Source organism: Pogona vitticeps, chromosome 3, assembly GCF_051106095.1.
Source record: "Pogona vitticeps strain Pit_001003342236 chromosome 3, PviZW2.1, whole genome shotgun sequence".
Lineage (NCBI taxonomy): Eukaryota > Metazoa > Chordata > Lepidosauria > Squamata > Agamidae > Pogona > Pogona vitticeps.
The window spans coordinates 238,479,337-238,498,792 of NC_135785.1; the positions used below are offsets into that span (position 1 = coordinate 238,479,337).

General features: G+C 38.6%; 1 protein-coding gene across 12 annotated transcripts in view; it reads right to left on the minus strand.

The window, feature by feature from the left end:
• Positions 1 to 19,456, minus strand: part of FRY (FRY microtubule binding protein) — a 249,737-nt gene that overhangs the window by 11,436 nt on the left and 218,845 nt on the right. For 9 of the 12 annotated variants that reach the window (XM_072993766.2, XM_078389991.1, XM_078389990.1 and 6 more), the window contains 7 exons: positions 17,534 to 17,734; positions 16,742 to 16,903; positions 13,042 to 13,208; positions 12,145 to 12,334; positions 8,907 to 9,056; positions 5,347 to 5,445; positions 4,695 to 4,778 (listed from right to left, as the gene is read on the minus strand). In XM_072993766.2, coding sequence (XP_072849867.2) covers positions 4,695 to 4,778; positions 5,347 to 5,445; positions 8,907 to 9,056; positions 12,145 to 12,334; positions 13,042 to 13,208; positions 16,742 to 16,903; positions 17,534 to 17,734 — 1,053 coding nt within the window. Of the gene's footprint in view, positions 1 to 4,694; positions 4,779 to 5,346; positions 5,446 to 8,906; positions 9,057 to 12,144; positions 12,335 to 13,041; positions 13,209 to 16,741; positions 16,904 to 17,438; positions 17,735 to 19,456 lie in introns of those variants that run through there. The other 3 variants (XM_078389989.1, XM_072993763.2, XR_012085008.2) reach the window with 2 other exon arrangements.

Here is a 19,456-nt window from a genome sequence, read left to right on the forward strand (position 1 = left end):
TTTTCCAGCTTTCAGCTCCCTACCGTCCTAACCAGCATGGCCCATGGTGAGGGTTTATGGAAGCCATAGGCCAAATTCACTTAAAAGGCCACAGTTGCCCACCCCAGCAAAACAAACAGAACTGCATTTTATATCCCCTCCCACATATTGACTGAAATCTAGTAGAGAGTGATAAAGAGCGTTGGTCCACTGAATCAGTGGGGATATGGTAAATAAACTCCTATGTAAGTTCCACTGGTTCAATGGGTGGCTATGACATACTCGTGGATTTCAGCCACTGTGTTATCACAAACTTACAACTGGCCATCAGCCTGGCTTCCCTCTTGCTTGCCAGAATGAATTTTGCTCTAGCTGCATATTGCTCTGAGGCTATGAGAAGGAAGAGAACACAGCCAGTGACTCAGCTGCACCATTTCTAGCCAAGCACCAGCAAAGAAAGCACCAGCGATGAAAGAACAGCTTGGTCACAACAGCATATAAACACCTGTTTCAAAATTCACTCCCTTCCCTCTTACTTCCCTTTCTTTGTGTATGTTATCATTTTTATCACACATCCCATGTCTCATTTTCTGATCAATATAAGCAGTCTTAGGAAACCACATGTCTGAAATGTGAGTAAAATAACATAACATAAAATACAGTAAGTTACCTTTAATGGTAAGGACATGACTTTGAGTTTTATAAGCCCCTTCCCAGGAATTTGGATTATAAAGATTTTCTGACAATTACAAATGAATGACAGCAACGAAACACAGATGGGATAGCACTTTAATTATTTTGAGGTACCCTGTTTCCCTGAAAATAGGACCTAACCTGAAAATAAGCCCTAGTATGATTTTTCAAGATGGTTATAATATAAGCCCTATGTGAGACAGGAGATAAGAGTGGGTATCCCTCTCACTGGAGTGCCGCCCCTCCCCCATACAGGAGAGAAGGAGGTACAAACTCAGCCTGTCTCCTTCCCCAAAAGAACAGAGCAGCGAGGGACTGAAATAGAGGAGATAGAAGGAAGAATAAAAAAGTTGACCTTTGAAGGGACTCAGGGAAAAACGGCGGGAATGGAACGGAAGAAGTGGGTGGAGATGGAGGTAGCAGATATAAAAAGGAGGGAAGACCCGCTGCCGCCAGGTTGGGAGTGGGTCTGGATGGAGGATCCCTCCACCACTGTGCAGCAACCAGAAAAAGATGAAATGACTGTATTTGAATAAATGTAGATTGTTGTACAGGAAAAAATAAAACATCCCTTGAAAATAAGCCCTAATGCATTTTTTGGAGCAAAAATTAATATAAGACCCTGTCTTATTTTCAGGGAAACATTTATTTAATTGTAAGCTTGTGATGTCATTTGATTTATTACTTCATTAGTTGTACATACAGCTTTATATTGCCAAGTGTCATGCAGCTGATACAATCAGGCAGTGTGCTAGTAAATATTAAGTAAGATACAAAGAGATGAGACAAGTTATTATAAAATGCAGAATTGAACCGACAGCTGTTTGTCAGTGTGTTCTTTCATTATAAACACACATCCTCAACATTTGTTTGTGTTCCCTAAGGGTATGAATGAGTGTTTTCTGAGCATTTAAAATCTGACTGAATATAAATCTGTACTGTATTTAGCCACTGAATTCACTTTGTTTTGATAAGTAATGAAGAATAATTGAGTGTTTTTGGCATGTAGCTTGAATGTCCTAAGGAGATATAAACATGGCATTGGAAGGTCTCCTTACTTAGATAATATGTATGTGAAAATAATATTTTGCCACTCACAGGTAATAAACTGTATGGAATACTCACATACAGAGAGGAGTGCTTTAGCTTCCACTCTCTCTACCCCCCAGGTTTTGATGCCTTCCAACACATAGAGTGTGATGAGTTTAAACAGAAAGAATCTCTGCTATCTCTGAGGCACTCTCACCATGAGTTGGGGAACTGTGAGTTCTACAGACAACAGAGGGTGCGGCATCACACGCGAGAGGCAGAGCCCCACAAACGGGGCTGAAAATTAGAGGGAACATTGCCAGTCACCTGTCTGGATGTATCTGAATTTGCATCTCTCATGCCTAGTATTGCAATGGCCAAAGCTACTGCACTAACTGTGTGGCATGGTGCTGTTTAGAGCTCAATGAAATGCAAGCATCTTTGGAATCAGAACTTTATACTTAAAAAAAAAACCTACAGATATCAAGATAATCGAAGAATAGTAAACATATGCTGACAACCTGGTGGCATAGCTACAATTGCAGAAGAGATCATGTCATGAGAAGGGGAAATTTTGGTAACTAACAACTTCCCTGTTCTCTCCCATGGCTTTTCTGATCCAAGATTAATCCCGTTCATTGAGTGGAAGCTGCAAGATGGGAGTAGTATATCTTTTATTACTGAAAATTACCACTGATGGATTACCTCACTGGCACGGGGAGATTTTTGGTAATGAAAAACTTCCTGTTCCTATCCTGCAGCTCTAATGTCTTCTATTCAATGAAAAGGATCTTCCCAAGTCAGAAAGCCACAGGAAAGAAGCGAGACTGTCTTTAATTTAGCTCCTCCTAGTGGCATTATCACTCTTCCACAGTCATAACTATTCCAACAGGATCAAAGCTTTTCTCATAATCAATCTCCTGTTCTCCAAAGTGCCACAAGACTTGATTAGCTAAATCAACAGCGCTTTAGTATCAGCTGCCCTACCACTTTTTGTATTAAAAGTACTGGAATAAAGAGAAACATCAGTTTTAATGTACCCTTTTCCTCCTTTGTAGAACCCCAATAATCTCGTCTGTACCTTTTGCATATACCAGGGTTGGGAAACCTGTGGCTGTCCAGATATTGTTTGGTTACAATATCATCTCTGACTGATAGCTGTGGCAGAGGGGAACTGGAGCCTAACTTCCTCTGGAGGGCCACAAGTCTTATAAAAACAAGAAAAAAGTCCTAGCCAGCAATATTGCTAAACATGAGTTTAGTATCTGGATTTAGGGTGAATGGATGGGATGCAAAATGCAAATGGGACTTAAGATTTCAAGCAAAGACTTCAGAACACTTGGCACTAATTTTCCCTTGTCACTATCTTATGCTTATGGTGAAAACTAAATGGAGGAAAATCAGTGCAAAAGGAGATGATGAAAGAAAGCAAGATAAAAAGCAGTATTTTGAGGTGTAAAACCCAAGAAAAAAGTTAAACTAAGATGTTAAAAGGAGCAATAATAAACAACAAAGAAAAATAAAAACAAGTGAAACTAGAAAAGGAAACTACAGAGAAACAAAGAAACAAAAAACACAAAACTCTCAAACTCCAACCTTGAAACAGTACAGGGAAAAATTGTCAGAACTTAATGCCAACATTGCATTACTCAATTTTTTAACTCAACCACAGAAAGAAGTTAGCAGCATATGGGGTACCTCTCCATAAAAGAGATATTTCTCTCTTGTTGAAGAAGTCATATGATGCTACTTTTATTTATATTCTTACAAATTTCCGCATTTTTAAAGGCATGACAGCTGGATGCACATCTAGGACATTTTAATTGACAGGAGGAGGAGAGAATAACATTCCAGTTTTGGGATGCTATTTCTCAAACAAGATTTGGTGAGTGAGAAAAGATTTGATCACGCATGGATGGCAAATCACTTAAGAAGCCCTACAGCAGGGGAGGGGAACCTTTGGCTCTCAAAAATGCTTTGCACAAAATCCTCACAACTCCTTATTGCTGGTCATGCTGAGTGGAGGTGTAGGTCAAAATATCCCAAGATTCCCCATGGTCTGGTTTGCAGGGACAGATTGCTTTATATTGAACAGAAAACTTCAAATGTTGCAAACTGTTCTTAGTTGTACCAGTTTTACTCTGAGCAGAGATGGCCATGAACCACTGGTTCGGTGTGGTCCATTTACCAGCCACACAGCTGACTGGTAGTTTGACTCCCTGCCCCCTCCAGCGGGTGCACGCTCAGAGGCAGCACCCTGGCTTCCTTGCCCCACCTCTTCTGGGTGCTGCCACTGAGTGGATGCCTTAAACCTGCCTGTTCCATTCCAGTGTCTAAACAGTCTTTGTGTTTATAGGTAGCCTAACAGTGGTCTCAGTGGTTCTTAACCTTTTTTACTCAGGTGTTTTTGAACTGCAACTCCCAGAAACCCCAGCCAGCAGAGCTGATGGTGAAGGCTTCTGGGAGTTGCAGTCCAAAAACATCTGAGTAACAAAGGTTAAGAGCCAGTGGTCTAGATGAAGAGAAAACTGAAGAAATCACATAGGTAGCTTTCTAGTACAGAACTGCCAGGTCTTAAGGCCAGTGAATTCTTAAGTCATTCGGAAGATGAAAAAGATTGTAGATAGGTTATCTATCATCTTCACATGCTTTTCCTTGAGAAAATAAACAGGCAGTGGCATTCCTTCGCCCCATAACCTCAGAACATTAGGCATATGCAGGTAGTTTAGAGTTGGTGGGTGAAGGAGCCCCTCTGCCCCTCAAAGATCTATACAGTGTAAACCTTCCCTGAGCATGCTGAAGTGGATATGCTAAGGAATATTAGGGGATATATTTGCTCCTGTTTGATATTAAATGTTATGGTTGTTATGGTATTCAACTGTACCTAGGGTCTGAAATAAACATGACACACAAAGGCTTCCCTTGAAGTTAAGAAATAGTGCATTATTGTAGGGAATCATAAAAACAACAGAGCAGGCCTCATTGGATGTTACCTTTTCCTCAGAGTCTCCTGGCTGACTAGTAATGACCCCATCTCTTGAACCTCCAGCAAATGTTGCTTTGCAGTTTGCCAACCACTATTTTGAAGGAAGATGAAAAGAGAAAAAAAAAAGGGGCGGGGAGAAAGAAATATCATCATTGTGATATGCAAAATGCTTTGAAGCCTCAGCTCAGATTCCAAAGTAAGTAAGCTGTGTTTTTGTCATATTTTGAGGCAATGCAGAGAACAGGGTTTATTAACACAAATTTGCAAAATAATCATTTCCAGAAATTTTTGGCACCATATCAGAACAGATGTATCAGTGTGCAAAGTACTGAATTCTTGAATGAGGGCAAGATTAAACAGCAATTAATTATATTCAAATTTAAGCATATTAATAGAGGAAATCTAAGCATAGTTATTAAAAAATACATTTGGAAAAGTTTTCAGGATTGCAGTTTTAAGTTTATTTCTAGTTGTTCTCCCATGAGTTCTGAAAAATAAGATATAGTGATGTAGCACTATAAATAAGACAGTATCTGATTACAAAGAAAACCTCATTAGACCATCCCCTTATATGTTTCAGACTTTAAATGCACCTTGGTGCAATTATGAATAAAATAAAAATAATAATAATTAAAAAAAGATAAAGAGAATGTGCTTACAGAAAGTGTTGCTTCCTTCCTGTTGTTATATGTGTCCAAATATTCTTGCAGTTCTAGGACACTAAATTTCAGTTTCTCAAGAAGTCCACAAGAGAGAAGCTGAAAATGTTACAATAAAGCCATTAAAGTTAAAAAAAAAACCAAACAAAAACAAAAAACTACACACAAACAAAAACACTTTCTTCCAAGTGTGCTCTCACCATATCATGTCTCACCAAATATCAAAATCAATGGGAACATTCTCACAAGTTTTAATGTCTTATTTAATGTCTTAGAAGCTGGCTGTGCCTAGGCTGTAATATAGTACTCAGAAGTGGAAGAATCTTTATCCATACTTCCACATAAAAATTATGACAAAGAAAAAGGTTTTAGCTTAGCCTCCTTCCTGACATACTAATTGTCTATGCGTAGGAGACATTTCTGTACAGACACACATTCAATCAAATGAGCCCACAAACAGCCCTAACACAAGTTTATAGCACCATTAAAAGTTAGATTAAAGAAACTAAAATTAAAGGTTAATGCTTATGTCCTACGTTCATTAGGATTTAGTCCCTGAATTATGCCTGCAGGATTTTATTTTGGTTAAAAATAATACCAAAAAAAAGTAGGAAGACTGTTAAGTGAAAATGTTATTTGGTTGGCCTTATCTAAAAAGAAAACTTGAAGACTTCAGCTTCCAGTTTTCTCCAGAAAAATTACTCAAAGGTAATTTAAGTGCATTAGTTGTAAAATTGTGTAATAGTGCCACAATTCATACTTTTATACAAATTTGTAAAAACAGTTTAGCATTTGATTCAGCCTAAACTAGGCAAAAAAGTTCTATTAAACAAATAATATGGCTGAAGTTAAAAGCCCCAAACATGTAGAGAGTGCACAGCATGGGGTCTCCATGTTGTGGCAGAGATAATGTCACGCAATACTAGATTTACATTTTTTGTCTTCACTTGTTGCTTAACAATCACTGCTGCACCCTTCAACTTCCTAAATAAATGTAAGAATTGTTGATAATTTGTTAGGGTTGCAATCTTACATATACTTAACATGTAAGTAAGTCCAGCTGAATTCAATACAAAGACAGCAACTTATCCTAAATGGGTTCTTAGTAGAGATGTTCACCATTGCCTTTATTTTAACAAGTTATCTTCTTCATTGATCAGTGGTTCCCAAGTTTGGGTATCCCAGGTATTCTTGGACTACAGCTCTCAGGAACCCTGGCCAGGACAACTAGTGGTGAAGGCTTCTGGGAACTGCAGTCCAAGAGCACTTTGGTTGCCAGAGGTTGGGAACCACTGCCATAGATAACACCCGAAGCAGTACAGTTGAGACTTTCAGAAAAACAGGTGAGGATCATAGAAAATGAAGGAGAGGAAAAGCAAAGTCCTAGGATTGTCTTATGTGAAGAAGACTTTCACATTATCACTTTGAGTTTCTGTGTTGGACTCCCATCACCTTACTCAAGTTTCCAACCTGTAGATTTTAACATTTAGATGTGAAAAATAATGGTCAATGTATCTTCAACATGTCCCTGCCACTGTGCTGAATGTATTGGCATGGAATGATCACAAACATGGATATTATCACAAATAAACGTGAGACAACAGACATTAATTTTGTACAGTACTGTATATACATTTTCAGTTGTATTTATTTACATATATTTGATCCTTTGCAAAAAAATTTTTTGTTTCTTGGGCACTTCTCATGAAGAATAGAAAGACATTACCAATCACTTTCAATGTAATTTGAACCCGGTCATCAAAATTATGAATACTAAAAATGTGCTTTTAAAAAATAGAAGAAAAAATGATATATTGGTGCTTATTGTAATACATTCATTCTCTACAATGGAAGGATGGCACCTTCCCCTTGTCCTTCCCATTCGTTCTAACAGGCAGGGATATATAAACCAAGTGTATGGGCCTGATGTTGGGAAAGTGTGAAGGCAAGAGGAAAAGGGGACGATAGAGGACGAGATGGCTGGACAGTGTCATTGAAGCTACCAACATGAATTTGACCCAACTCCGGGAGGCAGTGGAAGATAGGAGGGCCTGGTGTGCTCTGGTCCATGTGGTCATGAAGAGGCAGACATGACTTAATGGCTAAACAACAACAACATGGGCCTTAGATGCGACCTAGTGGGAGAGGACAACTCTGGAACTCCATTATGTGTGTACCCAAAACAAATATAAGATGAAAAACAGTACTGTGATTAAAAAAAATTACACCAACACTTTAAATTGCCAAACATGGCAACTATTCCAGCAGAAACAGTAGGAACAAACCTATGTGTTCTATATCTAGATATTTAAGGTACAGTATCCACTTGGCAACACAGCAGTTTCTTGTTCTACTAGGTGGGGAAGGATGCCCTCTATCTATTGTGCAGAATGAACATCTGCAAGTCTCAATGTATGTGTCTCCAACAGTGGAGGAGGACACCCTTACCAATGCTTCAGCTCATCCCAAGGTGGGCCTTGCAATGGGATTACAACTCAGCCTGAATTTACGCTGTACTGCCTGTTAAAACACTCTGCATCTGATCTAGCTTACAGTGTTTCATGAAATAAGAAGGGATCATTTATTTATTAAATTTATACCCCGCCCCTCTAGACCATGTCTACTCATGTGGCAGCCCTGGGTATGCCTAAAGGAGACGCCCTGGTTCTAAGTGCTGCTAAGGTAGTCATGCTTCTAGCAGAAGGAGCTTTAATGTCTCTAGGAACGCAGACACCCAAACCTTCAAATAACAGAATAATGCAATTATCTTGGAATTGCTGTTCATTTGGTAATTCTGGTTATTTGTTCTGGTTATTTGTCCAATATTTATATTGGACCACTGATATAAAGTGCCAGTGTCTGGACTTGTAGGTTTAAGAGAAACAAAAAGAGGCAGACATCTGGATAATTTCACTTCTTTTTGTGGAAAGGACTTTCTTTTTATCTCTGATCCCCATGAGTATTGGTTTATGTGAACCACCAAGTAATCTTATCCTCTTCCTGTTAAGACAGCACCATCATAAGGCAGATGAAGAAGTAGGTAAACAATGAAGTTGGAGAAAAAAGTTGGAGAAAAAACACAGTTGGTGTTTTTTGCACAAGAGAAATAGAGAAAAGCAGATGAGGAGGAGTCTGACAGCCTATCAAAGTTGAGACAGGAACTGGAATTGAGTTCCTGGACTACTTCTCCCACTATAAACCACCATTATTATTAGTTTACAAATTCATGTCTATTAGGACAAGTAGGAGAGACAAATTTCCATTGCAGAAAGCTGAGTTTTGCACCCATAAACTCAGTTCAGTGTTTCTTCTGTGCTTGTGCAGAAAAAATAGAAATGTGTGTACTTCTGGAACTTACTTATTAATAATAATCTTAGCCATTAAAGGAGATTAAGAAGAGGTAGAATTTTAATATGCAATATAAGTGGTCTCATTAAACATCAATAGGTATTTCTATAAAAGCTAGTAGGTCTCTGAAGAAAATGTAAGGTAAGCATTCACTACTCTTATGTTTTGCTGTATAAAGCTTTTTAACATAATTGGCGATGCAATGTACTCACAGTTTCAGCATCCACAAAAAGAGTAGGACATTCTGAACATGATGTCAACATCTGTGATGAACTCACAAATTTCGATCCTATTCCTCGCAAATTATCACCAAGGTAGCTGGCAGCATCACAAGTTAGAAAGCAGAATCTTTTCTGAATATTCTGCAAAGCAAAATCAGACCCAATGCATTTTTGTTGCTATTAACACATGTTTTAATTTAGCGACAGTTGCATCCTTTCTTCTTGTACTCTGCAGAATGAAAGTAAGTATATCCTATGGGCCTGGAAGAATATGTTTGTTTAAGAATACTAAAATCCATTATGAGTTGATTACAAGCTATTTTGTAAGATATGCAGCTCTTTATCCTGCTTGCTAAAATATTGCTTTCCTTGTTGTTTTGTATTCTTCCTGCTCTTTCCTGTTAAACAGAACTTACATGCAACATTAGCTCATTCTGTTTTGATACCAGCAGCAACCTACATGAGAATTCTCTGCCCATTCTGGGCACTATTTTGTTACTACCAAAAGTCAAATGACCTATCAAACAATGTAATGAGTGTTTTGATGCCAGGTTTATAGGAGAGGAAATCATGAGACACTTCTGTGTGTTTAATTTCCCTTCCTGGCCAGAGAGGATTGGCAAGAGTATCTTTACTGCTTGAAGGAGTTCCAACACACTGAACTTGCACACCAAGACCTTTCCTGCTTTTCTAGCTGGTAGTACACCAGAAGGGTAGCCAGAGTGCTGTAGTAATGCACGGAGTAAAAGACTAGACTCTACCATGAAAACTGACTGGGGAAGTAGAACTGATAAAACCACTCCTTAAATTACAAACTTGAAAGCCGTCTTAGGGTTGCCCTAATTTGGTTCTGGCTTGACAGCACATGACTAACACCAGAACAGAAATCTCTTCAAACAGGTTTCTGCTGCAAATTAAACTATTACTTTCAATTACAGCTTCGGAAAAAAAGATTTATTTTTTACTACCATTCCCAGATTCCTCAGTGAACATGGACACTGGCTATGCTGACTGGGGGATTCTGGGGGGTGTAGTCCCAGACAGTCATTTTATCAAGCTCTAGGCTCAGAACAGAAACATTTAGGACTGGAAAGAGTTGGCAAAATTTCTTTGTTGAAACCCATTACAGAGATATCAACGCACTGTTATCAGGGTGTGCCAGGACTACCCAGAGGGTGTCATGCAACAGAACTGCTAAAAGGAAGTACTGTTTGTTCTATCACTTAGTTTATTTTTTAAAATTGCCTCTCTTTGCTTAGACTAAAGCACTAAAAAAAGTCTGTCAGCAGGAAGCACACTAATGTTTCCATAGTGTACATCACTTATTTTATTGTATCAAATACAAATACTACAAATAAATAATAATAAAGCTTCATCTGCCTGTACAATATTTGTAGTACATGGACTGTACCAGTAATGTCTAGCATCTAGATATAGACCCCTTCACAGAGCTATTGCCATCCTGTGTGTGAAGAATACAGGGCACAACAAGATATTTAAATAGTGAAGGATGAATGAGTGAGACTATGGGGAAGGATATGATCGCTGTAGTCCATAACAAAAGCCCTGCAGCCCAGGGTAAAGGATTAATCCTCCTCTGGCCTCAGATCCTCAGAGTGGTGAAGACCAGAAGGGATAGTGAAGAGCTCAAGAAGGATCTCTCCAAACTGGGAGCATGGGTGGCAAAATGGTAAATGTGTTTCAATATAGGAAAATGTAAAGTAAGGGACATTGGGGCAAAAATTAAAAACTTTAGTTATCAGCTGATGGGTTCTGAGCTGTCCATGACAGATCAGGAAAAAGATCTTCGTGAGCTGGTGGATAGCTCAATGAAAGTGTCAACCCAATGTTCAGCGGCAATGAAGAAGTCCAATTCCATGCTACAGTGGACCCTCGACTTACGGAATTCATCCGTATTGGAATGGTGGCTGCAGGTTGAAAAGTCTGTAGGTTGAGGCTCCATTGACCTACAATGCAGTGAAAACCGATTAATCCGTAACCAGCCGTTTTTGTTCCATTTTGGGTTTTTTTCCCCCAGTTGTAGGTCGATTCTCCGGCTGCAAGTTGAACCTAAATTGTGCAGCCAGAGAAGTCTGTAACTTGAAAAGTCTGTAAGTGGAGCCGTCTGTAAGTCGAGGGTCCACTTTAGGTATCATTAAAAAAAGGGATTGAAATAACCCAGCCAACATTATAATCCCATTGTACAAAATGATGGTAAGGTCATTAATAACAACAACAACAACAACAACAACAACAACAACAACAACAACAACAACAACAACAACAACAACAACAACAACAATAATAATAATAATAATAATAATAATAATAATAATAATAATAATAATAATAATAATAATAATAATAATAATAATAGGCCACACCTGGAGTATTGCATACAGTTCTGGTTGCCGCACCTCAAAAAAGACATAGCGGAACTGGAAAAGGTGCAGAAGAGAGTGACTAAAATGATGACTGGGTTGGGGCCCTCCCTTATGAGGAAAGGCTACAGCATTAGTGCTCTTTAGAGAAAAGGCACCTGAGGGAGGACATGACTGAGACATATAAAATTATGCAGGGGATGGATAAAGTGGGTAGAAGGAAACTCTTTTCCCTCTCACACAATACTAGAACCAGGAGACATTCACTCAAATTGAATGTTGGAAGAGTGAGAAGAGATAAAAAAATTTTTTTCTTTACCCAACATGTTGTTAGTCCGTGGAACTCCTTGCCACAGGATGTGGTGATGGCATCTGGCCTAGATACCTTTACCTTTAAAAGAGGGGTTAGACAAATTTCTGGAGGAAAAGCCCATTGCAGGCTACAAGCCATGATGGGGATGTACAACCTCCAGGCTTAGAAGGAAGGCACCTTCAAATGCCAGATGCAGGGTAGGGGTATTAGGAGACAGGTATCTAGTTGTTTCGTGTGCTCCCAAAGGCATCTGGTGGGGCCACTGTGAGATAGATACAGGAAGCTGGACTAGATGGGCCCTTGGCCTGATCCAGCAGGACTATTCTTGTGTTCTTACGTTAAGGCATGGCTGATAAAGGTATGCCCTGTGTAGCACCACTGTTAAGTTTTAAGCAAAGATCTTCCCCTCACCAAACTGATGGATTAAGGAAAATAAACAAGGTTTCCATTTAATAACACCTGCAGAGCAGAAGCAAGATCTTGTGGATTTCAATAAAATGTCAGTTAGATGGGATTTCCAGGTCTGTTTCCTTACCTTAAAGAGTGAAGAGAAAACATGAAAAGTATAGACTGCACATGAGCCATCTGAGTCACACATGAGTTGGTTGATATGGCTACGCCAAGCTTCTTCTGCATCGTCACATGCAGCTGGTTGAAATGCAGCCAGGATGGCAGAAAAGAAGGGAGAAGGGGGAGGTGACACATTCCTGTCACCGTCACCAAAACTAGAAGAAAGTGAATCACAACATTTTAGGAGAAGAACAATGTCGGGCTATGTGCTGATTTGTGCTTACATACCAGAGTTAATTTCTTAAGGAAATTTGTCTCCTACTGCTGTAACTCTTAGCATTTACCATAGTTCATTATTAAAAGAATAACAAATTACTGTTTCTTTTTTAAAATGGTAACCTATACCTACAAATATAAAAATAGCCCCAAATTCTCCCCCAAAACAGAATTTTAGAAATGAAGAATAAACTTTTCTTATTTTAAAAACCAACAAGAATACCAGTTATTCTGTTAATTTTTTAAAAAAAATGTTATGTTGTCATTAAGTCTAAAAGTAATTTGTCATAGGTGAATGCCATTTGTACAATGTTGCTTCCAAGCTCTGTTAAGCATGCACAGAGGAGGAGGTTAAAAGAACTCCCCTGCCACACACCATTTAAAATGCACGATTGCTTTGCAACGACACTCTGTTGGAAGTTTTCAATTCAATCCAACTGACATACCCATTGATTTAATATCCTCTCTCTCTGCTATTGTGCTAAATTTTATTAATCTGCTCTATATTTTTTTAAAATTAAGTTTACCAGTTATAAACAGCTTTTTCTATGTCTCCTATGTTGTACACGTTTTTGTAAACCACTTATAGTTTATAAAAGAAGGCAGCAAATAGAATGATCACCCACTGAAGTTCTCAGGTACACACCTGGCAAGTGCATATTGATCCAGCAGCCTCTCTCCTTTTTCTTCAGTCTCTGCCATATCAAGGCTAAAACTATCACTGTATTCAAAAGCTGCCGGGAGTTCACTAGTAGAGCCAGAGAGATCATCCTCTTGTACAGAGGTATCCTCCTCCTCTTGAGCACCTTCAGTCTAGAGAGATTGAATGATTACCCCTTTAGCTACAAAGTGCCTTGAACAATGAAACAGATGTATTCAATACTTTGGATAAAGGAACAGGTCCATTGATGGCAACAAATATATTACTAATATTGATAAAAGAATAGGGCAGCCATAAAAATATTGCTAATTGTTATAAGTATATTTATATTTTGTATTTATTCACCAACTGCTTTTTAAATGACAACATGGCTCAGTTATTATATATGCAGTGCAGTCAGCCAAGAATAAATCAATCTGAATAGTCTGTCATTTCCACACAAATTAAAATGCAGTTCTCCATAATTACTTATGTGAGTTATAACAACGTCAGTCTCTCCAGGCAATGAGTTGCAGAGTCAGTAGCATGGCTAAGAAACTTTTGCATCTGGTCCCTACCAACCTATCCTGTACAGATGATGAAACCTGAACCTGTTCAGCTAATCTCAACAGGAAAAGAGGAAAGTGTTGGCCTTAAAATAGGGTTTAAGAGCAGGGGAGTCAGCTTGTACTTGGCCTTAGACTGACAGCTAGTGCAAGGCAGTCAAAAATGTTGTTTCTATTTGCTCCATTCAAAATGTGTCTCACAATATTCTGTTTTGGATGCAGTGTTAAGAGCAGTCTGAGAGTAAACTTACTAAAGCATGGATAATAACTGCAAGAAAGATTGATTTATTAGCATAAATTGAGAATAATGCAATCCTAGACATTACTGAAGAGGGGCCAGAAGGTGATCTAGGTTACAAATCTGGTCCTTCTGAGAAAGTGAAGGTCCTGTATCACGAAAAGGCTCTTTTTAGGTCATACGATTGTAAGACTAATGGCCAAAACTCTGTTGTACAATTATGCCTGAAGAAGGCAAACGGCATAACTGCTGCTCAGAGTTTTGGGCATGTACTCCACTACCAGAATGTTGTCTGCCAGAAAAAAACCAAGCAGTGAGTCATTAATTAGCAGAGAGAAGCAGTTGTGAGTTTTGCCTTCCAAAAGCATAACTAAGGAACAGGATTTTGGCTACATCTTAATTTCTGTTCAGGGTTACTTTGCACACAGAGGACCCTTTTGCCTCTGAGTTTTCAAAGATGATAGGCTTTATTTACATATGGTGCCTTGATGGCACCCTAAGAATTCACTGAATACTGTAATCTGATCCCACAGCTACAAATACTCAACTATCCCACAAACTGCACCAGAGCACAGAGTTCTGACCCCCTGTCCTCTGAAGATGCCAGAAACAGAGACTGGTGGAATGTTAGGAAGAAAAACCTGAAGAACACGACCAAACAGCCAAAAAAACCTACAACAACCATTGGATCCTGGCCGTGAAAGCCTTCGAGAATACAATCTGCTTCCTCTTCACTATTTCCTCAGATCAGATTGCTTGTCTGACACACAATCTATTGTAACAGTACAGTGGAGCCTCGCTTAACGATTGCCTCATTTAGCGATGAATTCGCATAATAATGTGTTTTTTTAGAAAATAATATGCACCGTATAACGATGTTTCCTATGGGCGATTTTCGCTTAGCGAAGTTTGGGACCATGCTTCGCATAACGAATGCGATTTTAGGTCCCCTGCTTCACTTAACGATGTTTCTTTTTTCAATTAAAAAAGTGTCTTAGAAGGATCAAAAACGGTTCTAAATGCTTGGATTTGTTAGAGGACCCCCTAAGTCATGTGCAAACCTGATTTGGCTTTGATCTGACTTTTCATTAATTTATGGTTAATTTTTTTTTCCGGCCCATAGGAACCAATGGACCTGTCAAAATCTGACAGCTCCATGCTTTCCTATGGGGGAAGAAAAAATTCACAAAAAATTAACGAAAGTTCAGATCAAAGCCAATTCAGGTTTGCACATGACTTAGGGGGTCCTCTAACGAACCCAAGCATTTAGAACAGTTGCTGAGTCTTCGCTAATTTTTTTGTGAATTTTTTCTTCCCCCATAGGAAATAATGGAGCTGTCAGATTTTCACAGCTGTCAAAAGTTGGGGGGGAAATTCACCATAAATTAACGAAAAGTCAGATCAAAGCCAAATTAACTTTTGCATCCGTTTTAGAGGGTGCAGAAGCTAATCCAAGCATTTAAAACCATTTTTGACCCTTTTATGACACACTTAATTTTGCAAAAATTGACTTCGCAAAGCCATTGAAATGTATTGAGTCAGATACATTCCAATGGAGGAAACATTGTTTCGCTTAGCGATGTTTCCTATGGGTTTTTTCGCTTAAGAACGGCAATCCGTTCCAATTGGAACGGATTAACCGGTTTCCAATGCATTCCTATGGGAAATGGTGTTTCGCATAGCGATGGTTTCACATAGCGATGTGTTTTTTTTTGAACGAATTAACATCGCTATGCGAGGCACCACTGTATAATCCTTAGATGGGTGATTCTGGAAAACTATGGGCAGTACCTAAAATTCTAGATGAGCATTAGAGATGGAAATGTTTGGACTGGCAGAAAGCTTAACATGTCTATTAACAAGAAGGTGCTGATTGTTATCAGTATCATCATCACTAGGACAAGTCCTTTGCATTTTCATTGTTAGCATTCTCTTCAATTAAAAAACAAACCTAGCTATACCTAAGACTCTACAATTCTTTCAGTCATGTTATAGCATGTAACATTCACTCCCCCCCACAAGCACCACCCACTTTTTGGGTGGTATTTTGCTCCAACTCTCTGTGCCAGCATCATGAGCCATGAATTAAGAAGCATTATTATTTTTGACACTGTCCTGGCACAGCTATCAGTATGTCCCATGTGAAAAACATATTTGATGGTGTAATATCCCAGGGGGAGGGGGGAAGGTTCTTTCTGCCTTATAAAGCTCTGTCAATATTTTTCAAATGAAAGCCTTAGGTAGGTAGGTAGGTAGGTAGGTAGGTAGGTAGGTAGGTAGGTAGGTAGGTAGGTAGGTAGGTAGGTAGGTAGGTAGGTAGGTAGGTAGGTAGGTAAGAAGGAAGGAAGGAAGGAAGGAAGGAAGGAAGGAAGGAAGGAAGGAAGGAAGGAAGGAAGGAAGGAAAATTAGAACAAAGAGTACACAGTATTGTTATTACGTTTTTACCAACCTTTTGGTAACTAAGGCAAACTTGGTCCACGGCAAACTTTGTTTCAATCAGCTATACAGAATGCATAGCATTTCCACTTTTTAATTTACCAAACTCAGTGCAGTACAGTAGTGAGCTGTCTGAAAGTAGATGGAAAAGCAAGAACCAAGCCCAGTACAGCCAGCTGCACAATAGAGCTCCCACATTTAGGAGGAGAATTAAATTCATGCTTACACCCACACAACATTTTTTGAACTGCCTTCTTACAGTTGGTGGAACCACGATGCTGGTATTTCCCAAGTACTGTTGCTTGAGAAACTTAATTCATTTGACTTACTGCTGGAGCTGCTGCAGTGAAGTGTAAGTTTCTGTTCTGAAACACTAAAATCTTGCTTTTGAACAGAAGAAGGAAAAAATGTATCCCAAGTGATGTACCCTTTATTTAATTAATGTGGTTAAATGCAGATAATTCACCTTTGAACCTTCAGATACCTGAAGATGATTCATTTCAGTCAAAGAAGTATTAAAACTTGAAGTTCTTGAACTGAAAGGTGGTGGAACTGCTGAAGCTGCCTCACATGGTGTGGAAAGGGAGTCTACGTGGTTTGTTTCCTCAGAAGGGGACAGTGTCATGATCTGTTAAAAGAGGAACAAGATTCAATTTGAAGGCACAGTCTGCTGGAACCCAGTCTTCCTCCACAAGTCGCACAAACAGGAACTGCATAAACAATACTCATGCATTCCTATTCATTTTCAATAGCGGATGAGTAGAAGAACTTTTCATTTTCAATTTATGACATCATTTCTCCTTTGAACAGCCTCTAAACAATCTTGTTGAAAACAAACATCTTTCCATTAGTAATCACCAAACAGTTTAAACTTGCATCTGATTAATTTCATAAATGACTTTCAATATTCCAGACGTTCCCTACCCTTTCTCTTGTGACAAGTGAGTGAAAAATAGAATCTTCATTTTCTAAACAGTACATTATCAAATGTGAAAGGAGCTCAAATCATTATTTAATTAAATGTGGCATATAACTACTGATAGAATAGCACACTGTTCATCAGATCTGATAAGATCTGGTGCTTCTTCTACCCAGGACTTGCAGCTACACCTTTTATGTTTGCAAATAATTAAAAAAAATAAAACAGTAAGGAATACACTTACCTGCACATGGCATACCACTTCTAGTTTCATCTGAAACCGGTTTGAATTTGGGCTACATATCATACCTGCTAGCAGCTTATGATTTAACTACTTACAAGCTCTGATTGCTCCAGGATTTGGCTCGTTGTTAGATCCTCCTCCTCTGATGACTCATCAGAGTCTTCATGGTTTATTTTGTTTAGGCTGGGTGTACTTCCTGAAAGCTGGCTTTCTTCCAGAAGTTGCATATCACATTTGTCCAGGCTATCAAGAGAACGCCTGCGTACTCCCCAGTTGAAATTGTCCATGCTTTCACCCTGCAAGCATAACATCACTTTGTTTGCTCTGCAAATGTGCAACTGATTTGTCTCCTGAAAGTTTTCTAAGCAACATGAATAAGGTGTTACAAGAGTTCAAAGTGGATCCTACCTTTACAAAACAAAACAAATTCCTTTTCATATTGATTGTCCCATCTAGAAATGGCTCAAAATATACATTCCAAGAAAAAAAAACTATTTCTAAAAGTGAGCTAGCAATGTTATAGTCAACAATCCCACCTTACAACATTTTTACACCCCAAGCTTTGTCCTTCGTTTTATAGTGAACAGTTATCTCTCTGTGTTATAAAGTAAAGGGCACCACCCACTGGGCATCAGCACTTTAATCCCTTTGAAATTATCAGGAGTTATTTAAAGCTATAATGCTATTTTATGCATTATATGTTTGTAACAACAGCACAACAGCCAACCACAAATACTGTAAAATATTCCAGATATTCTGTACTGCGCACATCAACGCAATAACAGAGTTAAAAGGGATCTGAACACACTTTCAATTTAGCATGCAAAATGAAAGGTGCCAAAGTAGTACAGCCTTTAGTTTTAATCTTGATTCTACTTTACAATTTAGGAATTATCTTCTAAGGTACAAGATAATTTTAAATGGATCAGTATTTTATTTTTCTATTTAGTTTTTTTTTTCTTAAAATCATGCTGTATTTATACATTTCATACCTAGTTTAGGTCAAGTGATATAACCCCAAACTTGTTCACTCTGGAGTAAGCCCCACTGCGGTCAAGTGGGGTTTACCCCCCAGCAACATTTGGGATTGCAACCTTAGCCATTAACAACATCCTGATAAGAAATGCTTCATTTTCAGAATGAACCGCAGGGCTCTCTTCACATTTACAGTACAAATAAACAGTGTCAAATATCACTACAGGTTGTGCTGAAATAAACAGGGAAGGGAGGACATGAATCAAACTATGGACCTCCCCATATGAATTTGACTTTTGACACAGATTCCAGTTCCCAGAGAGTTTTTCAGAAGACTGATTTTACCATGTTAGAACTAACAATCTTCCATTATCACACCTATACAAGTAACTGTTCATGCTAGATGTCTTGTGCTTCTATGAACAGAAGAACATAATAACCATGCTAGATTACACCAAAGAGTTATTTTAGTATTCTCTTCTCTTACCGAATCATTCAGTTGCCTATGAGGAGCACAACAACAGGACACAAATGCAAATATATAAGCACTATAACTCTGGTGTTACAAACTTGCACGGCATCACAGCTTTTGTCTGGCAAGCAGTGAAAATGGCTACCTGAATTACAGCCACATGCCAGTAAACTACTATTTGCACAAGCAAATAAAAAAAATTCCCTACATTTCAAATGTGTTTAAACGGTGAGTGTTTGTTTCAGCACTAACAGTATCTGCTGTGATGTCAATCTATTCATAGCTTACGCAGAGAGGGAAAAATCCAATTTTTTGAGTATGGTCCAAGGAACATATTCCTGGGACTATAATCCGATAAGAATTTCCCCTTCCATATTTTTTATTACTATAAATCTTCTTACTATAAATCTATAAATGTTTGTCAAAACAATGGCAGAAGACCCAGTACTGGCTGTTTTCCTATTGACACTCCTCTAAATTGTCTGGAACTGGCAAAGAGTTTAGATTGACAGAATCTGAAAAGTAATATCATTAAATATTTAAGAATAATTTGAACACTGTGACCCATCAG